General features: G+C 38.2%; 1 protein-coding gene across 1 annotated transcript in view; it reads left to right on the top strand.

The window, feature by feature from the left end:
- LOC118322005 (contactin-associated protein-like 4) overlaps positions 1-11252 on the top strand; it is a 90034-nt gene that overhangs the window by 63693 nt on the left and 15089 nt on the right. Inside the window, exons 12-17 of the mRNA XM_035653583.1 lie at positions 1362-1481; positions 1655-1855; positions 3271-3433; positions 5029-5156; positions 5768-5938; positions 8726-8944. Of these exons, the coding sequence (XP_035509476.1) occupies positions 1362-1481; positions 1655-1855; positions 3271-3433; positions 5029-5156; positions 5768-5938; positions 8726-8944 (1002 nt within the window). The remainder of the gene's footprint in view (positions 1-1361; positions 1482-1654; positions 1856-3270; positions 3434-5028; positions 5157-5767; positions 5939-8725; positions 8945-11252) is intronic.

Below are 11252 nucleotides of genomic sequence, written 5' to 3'. Positions count from 1 at the left end.
TTAGAGACTGCCTACAGTATTTTGGGTGAGTCAAATTAGAAATTAAAGAGATTCTGGCTTTGATTACACTGCCAAGCATTGATTGAATCTTTCTACACTATGGTGGTGTGATCAGCTCTGGGCTGGTTCCAACTCAGGTTCCTACACACACACACATACTCATCACCTCTGTGTCAGATTGTTATGTTTGAGTCAAAACTTCTTCTGGAGCTGTATCAACGCACTGTCTTGGGAAAAGTGTTTGACTGACATGAAATGCGTGTATATACAATGTGGGAAACGTTCTTCCACTGTTCATAGATTGAATTATGTGCCTTATTTTCCTGCACTGTAGAGAGTGTGTGTTCTACAGAGCAAACATTACGTAACTGGAGGGCTTTATATAATTTGTTTTCACCTATTTTTGTTCCATATTTGCCTGTTTTATTGTTACATAACAGTTTTTAATTGATTGGTGCCTTTTTTTAAATTGTTAATCTCGTTCACTGCTCTATTTTTTTACATTTATTTAGAATACAGAACTAATACAAATAGTGTTAGGGACGTGCTTCCCTCCGGGGCAATTCACACCTAAAAGGCATTTGGCAGATCAGTCTTTGCATACAATTTAAGTAAGAAAATAAACCAAAATATTTGAAAAGTAATTTTTTTTTATTTTTTGTAGATTTTGGTGAGAAGACATTGCAATAAATGTTATTTTATTATGATGATATAGGATTTTATGGTGATAGTACAATTGCATCATGTGATGCACAAGATTAATCACTAAATCACTAAATCACTAAATGTAGACTGAACCACTACAATTCTAATTACAGCAGGACAATTTTCATATTAGATGGATTGCTCAATAAAATGTGGCTGCATTTTGTCAAACTCACATTCACTGATTGGGTGCAGCTGGCAGCTGTTTTTTGCGGTGAGGATGTTCCTCCACATCTTGCTATCTATCAGATGCTGTACTCTATTATGTGTTTGGGAACTACTTCTCCAAACAGGGCAGTCTCTACCAAATCTAACTGTATTACCATTTGCAATAATTATCAGTCTCTTTTACATAAGTGTTGAATGGAGCCAGAAAGAAATAGAGTTAAGTGTAGTAATCCCAAACTTTGCATTAAGGAATTGCTAAGGGCAATGTTTCCTCACAAATACTTGCTTCAAACTCTGTTCTTGATATCCAACAGTTGCTATCTGATCATGTTATGATAATGTTTGGTAATAGAGAAAAACAGTTTATTATTAACCTTCTTTCCATTCTGTATGTGGATCTGGATGCTTCTGATACAGTGCACTGTAGGGTTTAATTATTTAAGATGTCTATTCCTTATATTATCCTTTCATTGCATTTTCTTTCACAGCAACATACGAACAGTCATGTGAGGCATACAAACACAAAGGCAACAGATCAGGACATTATTACATAGACGTGGATGGCAGTGGACCAATCAGACCCCAGCTCATCTACTGTAACATGACAGGTAACACATATATGTTCAAGGAGGAGCCTTTAAATCATGAATTTAACAATGTGTTTTGCTTCATTACAAAATAATTTTTTGTCTGAATTATTGGAAGAGTTCCTTTTTGGCTTTATAATTTATTTCCCTCTTTCTCTCCATCTCTCTCTCTCTGCTTTTTGTCTCTCTAACAGAGGACAGGGCATGGATGGTGATCCAGCACAATAACACGGAATTGACAACAGTGCATCAGTCTGCAGAGATAAACCAACATTTATCCCACTTTGACTACGCCTCTGAAGAGGAGCAGTTAGCAGCCGTCATCAGCCAATCAGAGCACTGTGAGCAGGAACTGTCCTACCACTGCAGGAAGTCCCGCCTCCTCAACACACCAGGTAAGGCCAAAGCTCACTGATGTATGAAGTTTCTATGATGGGACATTTTGGAGGACAGGGAGACATTTAAATGTTATAGTTAGGTTATTGTAAAGCACTTGGAGTGTGTTTGTGTGTGTTTAAAATAGACGAAGATGGTGTGGTGTTGTTAAATGGCAGCAGAAAAGTTCTTTGCAAAGCAAGCTTTTTGCATCTGGGGGGAATCTATATCTGGAACAAGAGCGGAGTAGTGTGAATTGCTGATTTAGTAACTAATTAAAACATCAATTACATTTCTGTTGTGCATTTTCCCCTCCTCACTCCACTGCAGCAGCTAAAACTTCATTTGTAACACAACTTGATTTTTCACGTAAAATCAGCTGCTTTTATTTCTGGGTTAATTTTGTGATTCTTTTCTTTTTCAACTGACTTAAAGGTCCAGTGTGTAACATTTAGAAGGGGCTATTGATGAAAATTTTATATAATATTCATAGATATGTTTTCTTTACTATGTAATTTCCTGAAAATAAAAATCTTTGCGTTTCTGTTACCTTAGAATGAGCTACAGAGGGAGTGGGTCCACTTCTTGTCCGCCATGGTGACCCACCAGGTTTCTACAGTAGCCCAGAATGGACAAACCAAACACTGGTTCTAGATGGCCTTTTTATGTATTTTGTGAGTTTACAGCCACTGTAGCTTCTCCTACACACTTGGAGGTCAAGCAGTATTCACTTGTAATCAGTTGTAATCTGCAACTTCACTGCTACATGCCATTAAATCCTACACACTGGTACTTTACAAAAACAAAAAATCATGTTTACAATGGAATGGTTCAAAGTAGGCACTTATGAGCAGCATTTTCACCACTTCTCGCCAGAAGAATCTAAAATCTACTTACCTTTTACTCATTTAAGGGGAAAACAACATTTGAGTTTAAAATTGTGATGAAGAGAGTAGCCCATCTTGTTTTGACCTGTGAGACACCACTGTGTAGAGCACACAGTGTACACAAGGCCTACTTATCAGAATGCTTGTGAGGGAGGGATGTCTTTTTAGCGCCGGAGAAACAGCAGAGATACATGGTCAAGGCTGTAAGAGTCCAATAAAGAGCAACAAAAGAGTGTCTGTTTCAGGACGGGTGTTGTTAGATAGGCAGGTGGAAGAAGACAAATAGAAGAGGGGAGGGAAAATGATGGGAAGATCTATGTCCAATTTGATATGCAAGTGCTGAACTTAAGTTAAGTGACAATGAGTGACAATTCTCTGTTAAACGTTTTCCATTCAACTTTCTGTAAGTCTGTCTGTTTACTGTATTGTTTTACCTCTTTGCTGATTCGTTTGAAATTCATCTCTTTTGCGGTATAATTGTTCCCTGAAGCAGAAAGGGATTTGTAATTACTAGTGTGTGTGTGTGTGTGTGTGTGTTTGTGTTTCAGAGGGTGCTCCGTTCAGCTGGTGGGTGGGAGGACCGGGTCCAGGGCAGATCCAGACGTACTGGGGCGGAGCTCTGCCAGGCAGCCGTCAATGTGCCTGTGGTCTGCAGGACAGCTGTCTGGATTCAAATCACTACTGCAACTGTGATGCTGACTACGACCAATGGTACTGTACTTTATTATGTTCCTGTGTCATTTAGTTCAAATTCATTACACAATAACTGCGAAGAAAGAGTTCTCTAGAAAAACCATGGTTAGTTTTGTTTGGTCAGTCAGAAAGGAGAAGTTTGAACAAATTATGAAGTTCCTGTTGGAGGCAAAGAACACCATGGCATTAGAATATGTGTGGGAGTGCACTATTGCACTAAAGAGAAATAATTAAGGCTGTGTTTTTGTAGTCAGTTTAACCAATTTTTAGGTTAATTTCAGAGTTAACTGCAATGCAACAGGAATCATAAGTGTTGTATGGTGAACATGATGAACGTTATACTTGCTTAACATCAGCATGTAAGCATTATCATTTTAGTACAGCCCCACATATTTGCTAGCATGGCTTTAGACTCTTTTATTTACATTTTTAACCATAGTAAATAATTAAAAATGTCATTATGACTCAACTTTAATGTGTATAAAAACAATGATTTGAGCCTTCAGTGAGTCAATGACATCTGTCTTACTATTCTAATTAAGTAATTAATATGATGCAATTTTTCCATCAAATCCTGCCATTCTGGACAGGAAAGAGCCATGAGACATCTGGGACAAATCCCAGTATATTTAAACATTCCTCCCCATGTTTTATCCAATCTGTATTTAAATCCTTTTATGCAAGCTGTAAGCAATTCTGTATTTAGGTCACCTTCCCCAATCCTGCAACCAATTCTGCAGTTAGACCCATTTCCCCATACTGTAACCAATCCTGCTACTGTCTGCATAGCCAAAGGTCCTTCTTTCTATTATCTCCCTACCTAAATCGGTGCGACTCCTACTCGATTTTTATAGAATTTCTCCTGCCATCAATATCTCATCAGATTCACTGGCACTGTGTGCGCCTACAGTCCTAGATGTATTTTTTGACAAAATTTCACAGCAACAAAGCCGACTATTGGAATTTGAAACACCGCAGAGTTGAGGGAGTGTGGTGAATGTGCAGATGAATCACTCATCCTACGTTCATTCGGAAAAACGGTTCCACAAAACATCAGCTGAAATGCTTGTCTTCATTTGAACGTCTACCTGTAAACCAAACGAATGCAGTTGAGAGATATCAAGTTTTTCTAAATGCAGTGTGTCCCAGTTTTTATAACACACTTTAGTTTGAGTGGGCAGAAGTTTTACACTGCTTCTGTTTGCATTCAACTTTCTAATATTGATATGTACTTCTTCTTCACCTCCTCCTTCTCTTCTTCTCTTCCTTCCTCTTCTCTTTTTCCTTCTCCACAACCCCCTGGCTTTTACTCCCCCTTCCCTTTCTTCTCTCTCATTTTCTTCCCTTGCTCCTCTCTTTCTTCTCTTTCTGCTCCTTCTGTTTCTTCGTCTTCTGGGCTGCTTGCTTCTCCTCCCCTTCCTTTATTTTTTTCTCTCCTCCTTCTTCCTACCCATGCCTTTTTCTTTTTCCTCTTCTCCCTCTCTCTTCTTCTCATTCTTCCCCTACCTTTTCTACTTCCTTCTTATACTTCTCCTCCTCCTCCTCCTTATTCCTCTTTTTCTTCTCCTCCACATTCTCTCCTCCTCCTCCTCCTCCTCCTCCTCCTCCTGCAGGGCTAACGACTCAGGCCTGCTCACCCATAAGGAGACCCTCCCAGTCAGGTCTCTGGTGCTGGGTGACATCCAGCGGCCGGGGTCAGAGGCTGCCTACAGGGTGGGACCCCTGCGTTGTCATGGAGACAGTGAGTCCTTTTCCGTGTTGGCTGTTGCTTTACAAGATGCTGGCGTCCATGTTGACACTTGTTTTTCTCCGTGTGTGGTTTCCTCTTTGGATATTTTTTATATTACATAAATTCAGCTATACATTGCACTAAAGGATTGCCTGTATCCAATCATCTGTCTGTAATTTGTTAATGAAAAAATAGGCTGTGGCTAATTACACTTGAGCTAATTACAAACCAATAGCTAAAATATAACTCCCTTTGTGCTCTTTAATAATAACTTCTAATGAAATGCTACATAATAAACTGACCTAAGTGATATATTTTACCTTGTTATAATTGCAGCCTTCAGTTTAATGAGCATATAAATAAATAAACAAACGGCTTGAGAGATAAATCAACATAAATGAGATAGAGTTATGCCTTTGTTCTTGGCTAATTAGCTGAACAGTTGGTTCATTTGTTTACTACAAGATTTTCATTATACAGCCATCATAATGAGATTTCTTTTAATAAGATGTGTTCCAGAGTGATATATCCAATTTAGAAAAAAACAAAATATTAGAAAACAAAAGAAAAAATAAGGAAGAATACGAAGCATTTTAGAAGTGACGTCGTTGTTTGTCTCTCAGAGAACTTCTGGAACGCTGCGTTTTTCGACAAGGAGACATCTTACCTTCACTTCCCCACCTTCCATGGAGAGCTAAATGCCGACATCTCCTTCCTGTTCAAAACACCGTCCTCCTCTGGGGTCTTCCTGGAAAATCTGGGCATCAAGGACTTCATCAGGATCGAACTCAGGTGTAAGTGAGAACCCAACAATATTCTGACTCATTTTCATATACAGTGGGAGACTTTCCTCCCCAGAAAAAAGACCAAAATCAACCAAAAATCACATGTTAAAAAATGTTTGTGTTTTGCATTTTTGTTACTTCACACATTCATCTAAAGCTGAGTTTAAAACATACAAGAATGATTTTGTGACATCCTAACTTGTGTGGAAGCCATTCAGGGTCCAATTTGCAACGTACATAAGTGTGATGTGGACACTGAAAAATGTACTTGTTTATAGATTCTGGATTTTTCAATGAGGGAGAAGTAGTACTATATATGGAGAGGATAACATAATCTTGACGTTGACACAGGAGTGCTTTGTTTGCTTGTTTGCTTCTTTTGAAACAAATCACTTATTTTAACCAATGATCTTTCCCTAAACCAAACCAAACCTTAGCCACAGAAAATGCTTAATTTTATTCTTCTGTATAATGTAATAACAAATGATTGATTTTGTTGTTTAATTTGCAGAACTTGGTTAGTGGGTTACTGCTTTAACTTCTGCTGCACATGAAGTGAAGCTTTAATGCTAGTTTTTTTTTGTGTTTTTTTTTTTTTTATCTAAATAGAAGACAAAGTCTTTAGCACAAAATCCAAAGAACAAATGTGACAGTACATGGCCACACTGTTCGAGAGGCGATCTGTGGGAAGTGTAATCGCTCTAAAATATCTCTCTTTTTGACTTTCTCTCTATCTCACTCATACACATAAACACACACATACACAGGACAAATGGTACCCGCCTTCCTTGGGGAAACCCCCGGATTGTTACAGCGGAGCGTCTCTTATCTATCTGCAGCACTATTACTGCTATTACTGTTATTATGACAGCTGGTGTTGAGATGACTGTGTATCATTATTACTGCTGTTAACATGACTGGAGCTGGGCCAGAGAGCAGTTACTAAATTAGGTTATGCCTCTGGGTTTTTCTATCAAATGGTTCAACAATCCCACAGCTTTCCCTCCACTGTCAGCATCATCCATGAGGGATGATGTTGTGTTCATACACTTCACCCCTAAATGTGGAGCGTTGGCATGCTGGCAGTGTATGTGATGGATGAACGGACTTCATGTGGCCTTCAGCTCACCTCTCTTTATTATAGGTTAAGTTTCTAACCTAATGGAGCTGTGTAAATGCTGTGGAGATTAATGACTTCAGCATGCTAGCCTAGATTAGGTTTTGAGGTTTGGTCCCAATGGGATAGCACATACTTACAACGCAAATCTTATGAAGAAAGTCTCTTACATTTAAATTGTTTGTTGCTAAAGAAAAAAAGTTAATGTTTTTTTTTTCCTGTGTCATTTATAGAAAGGGTGCACAGGGCACACAATTATCACACCAGCCAAATGCTGGTAAAATGTGCAAGTGGCTGGTAGTTTTGCTTCACTAATCTATTCAGTAGCTCATAAGATTGTAACACTCATTAGCCATTTGGCTGGTCGACAAAAACGTTAATTGTGTAGAAAGTAATAAATCATTCAAGTTTGATTTTACTAAAGTAGAAGCAGAATTACAGGTAAGAGTCTATAGCTGCATTATTGGCTCCCTGAGGCTGTACTTGATCATGTTCACCATCAGTTTAACATAATAGCATCCTAATCCATCCATCCATTAGGGTAGAAACCAAAATATTGGACCAAATAAAACTATGACCTGATGATGGTGCTAGATAAATCGATAATGGATCACCAAAATGATCTAAGTACAATTTATCCCGAGGGGGACATACTGTAAATGTCTCTACCAAGTTTCATGGTAGTCCAGTTGACTAGTAAATGCCATCAAAATCCATCCATCCAAATGAAATAATTGAGCAAATTATAGCCAGATTACAAACACACGCTCACACAAAGAAACTAAGACGTGAGTCTGTAGCTCAGCCTTTCTTTCCTGCCTTCGGCTGATTTCTGAATCATCTTAGTGTCCATCTGTCTGTCCATCTTGCTGACAGATGGATTGGTGGGAGGAAGTCGCTTCACACTCCTGCCAACATATGATGATGGAAGAACTCCACTGACTAATGGGTTCAATGAAAGATTGTGCTGGTCTGGAGCCAAACTGAGGAAAATGCTTTTCCAATGAACAATGTGAGAGAAAAAGACACAACTAAAACATGGTTAGAAAACAAAATGAGACTTTTTGAAAGAAAAATGTCACTTCTAAAGCTCATTTCATTAAGAAGAATAAATAATGTAAGCCCTCACACTACTCCTTCACATAGTTAACGCTCAAGGTCTTCATTCTTCTGACATAGACTGTTCCTCATTGGCTGGATGAATTTCACACATTTCACTTAGAACATCAGAAAAATGAGGCAACTGCTGGATCTAAAACTGACATTTTCTCTTCCATGAGAAAATTCATTTCTATCATTCATAAATAAATGTTGTAGTAAATAAAGCTTACTTAACATACTACAGCTTTAGGACTGTCAACATCATTACACAGTGCCATGATGGATTGTTTAAAGTGTTTCTCTCTGAGCTGTGACATCTTTGGAAGCCATATCAGAGATTTGCAATGTCTCACTCATCAAAGGACACAATTATCTCCAAGTGTCAGGGAAGGTTTGTTAATCAGCCATTTAAGTTCAGCGGGAACAAGTCAAACTCACTCTGCTGGTGTGACAGTCAACCAGTCATCAAAGTGCTTCTCACACAGTCTGTGTTTAGTACCGTCTCTCTCTCTCTCTCTCTCTTTTCTCACTCTTGTATTATCTGATCTAACTGTTCTGACCTTTGCCACCCTCTCCAGCCTCCTCAGAGGTCGTCTTCTCTTTTGACGTGGGAAACGGGCCGCTGGAGGTGAGAGTGGAGACGAGCGTCCCGCTGAACGACAACCGGTGGCACAGCGTACGGGCCGAGCGAAATGTGAAGGAGGCATTGCTGCGTGTTGACGAATTCCCTGCTGCCACGCAGGAGGCTCCTGCTGATGGACACATCCATCTGCAGCTCAACAGCCAGTTATTCATAGGTGAGAAGCAAGAGTGTGAATTTGTGTTTTTTTGATGTTGGTGATAATTGCTATCACATCTTATCCTTTCTTATCTCTGACTATTACTCTAACAACACATTCAGACACTTAGACACAAGCATGGGAGTGTGTCCACAAGCACACACACACACAAAAAGACTTACTTAAGAGAAACATATTTTTTCAGGGAACCAGGGGATTACAGACTTTTCGTCTAAACAACTCATCTTGAAGTAGGCAGCCATCCAGAGAAATTAAACCTCACTGGACTTCTTTCTTTTACAGAGTACATTTTTTGCAATTTCTGCCCACTTCAGTTCATATTAGACAAAAGTTTTGGAAAGCGGGAAGGAAAGTTTTGCTATGCACCACAGAAGTCCCAAATGAGCAGCTGTTGGAGTTCAGGAAACCAGGCAGCTGCATGTGTCTAAATAAACTTAAAAAAAGTAAACTTCATCCTCAGAGTCCCTTATAACCTAACTGGCCAGAGGTGCTTAGGAAGTGGGGAATAGTTAACAAGTGCTGCTGATATTGAGAAAAAAAATGTTGGCGCTATAGTGGAAAACGGAGATGCTGAGTCCATACTTTTGAAAACGCTGAACAATAATTACCCTTGATAAATAACCATGTTTTATGTGTATTTATGACAACAGTTCGGTGTATGTGGGATTGTCTCAATATAAAATATACAGTTTCATGATAATAAAGGAACATGTCACCCAGTGCAACAGTGCAACTCTGTTTTTGGACAACATGGCACAAAGGAATATGGGATATCAAGCTTTAGCTACTTGTTTGGCAGTACTTGTTAGTAAGATCAATGTATTATTGGTTTTGTTTTTTCATGGGATTTAGGATTAAGACTAATATTGACTGTCACCAGCCATATCCAAATCCAAATTTGACTGAAAACAGCAATATTTTTTCTGGTTTAAGAACTAAATATAAAAATTTTGAATTGTGATAAGTTGTAGCCATTGGAGTACAGCATAAACCATTAATCCAAGATGATTATTTAAATCGAAAAAGGTTTTTGGCTTATTTCAAGGAACTGTGGCCTTTTTTAAACGTAACTTAAAAATCACACTGTTCTCTTTTCCTCTCAGTCCAAACTCTCTTATCTTCATCTCGTCCACAAACTTTCATAATTCTGTTTAACCTCTCGCTCTTATCTGTCGAACTGTGTTTCAAAATTCATCTTGTATTATGAGGATTTATCTTTCTGCAAATATTATCGGCATTTGTTCATTTGTAAACAGACATTTTGAAGAGAAAATCTAGCAACAAATACTGATGAGATTGGAGAGATGCAGAGAGAGATGCATTATGGAGGGGAACATTGATTGGCTGGCTGTGTTAAGATAATAATCCTTTCTAAAACAGCCAGAAAGAAGTGACCATGAGTCGTTCTCCTTATATGGGCAGCACTGTCCTGCTTGGTGTTTACTGAGGTTGCAGAGGGATTCATATATTTCAATGGAAATGTGATGGGATTATGAAATAGACTGCTGTGGGAAAGGGTGTTTGTCTTTGACAATGGCTTGATTTACAGTGAAGCAATATACATTTGGCTGTCTCTACTCTCTTGTTTTGGAAAGTGAAGGGCCATGTGCTCCAGAAATTGTTATTGTTAATCCATAGTCTTAGCATCCTCCCTTCTGTGAAATCACAATTCACAGTAAAGGCATCTATATTGCTATGAATAGTGTGTCCCATTTGTTACATATAAAATTGCCTTGTATAACTTAATAAGACAGGATATTCCATATCTTATATTAATAAGCTGCAATATTGCCTTGGGTGAATATATACAACACAAAGTTATTCTGGTTCAGCATTTATTGCCATAGGAAGGAATTAATTAAGTATAGACATGGTAACACACACCCTTGTGCAAGCTGTAGTTAAAATAATGCTCATATTAATAAGTTGTTGTAATGTCTGTGTTGACTGATGTAAACAAATGTGTGTTTATGTCTTCCTGCTTAGTCGCATTAGAAAATATATAGTCAGATACAGCATCCAGGGATGGCAGTAACATATTTCATTTTAGTTCTTTTTAGGTTTGTCTTGTTTTCTGGTTAATTTTAGTATGTCTACACTGAGGAAGGTGGTTTTTCATTTATAATTGATCATCAGTTGTTCACATATTTCTATAGAAAAGAAAATTGGTGGTCTAAGGGTGTTCTTATATGTTATACTCTATATATAATAATCTCTGACAGGATGTTAATAATAATAATAATAATAATAACTTTATTTGTATAGCACTTTTAAAAACATGGTTTACAAAGTGCTTTGACAGAAC

Source organism: Morone saxatilis, unplaced genomic scaffold, assembly GCF_004916995.1.
Source record: "Morone saxatilis isolate NCDOM2014 unplaced genomic scaffold, NCSU_SB_2.0 Contig12, whole genome shotgun sequence".
Taxonomy (NCBI): Eukaryota; Metazoa; Chordata; class Actinopteri; family Moronidae; genus Morone; species Morone saxatilis.
This window is presented reverse-complemented; position numbering and strand designations above follow the sequence as displayed.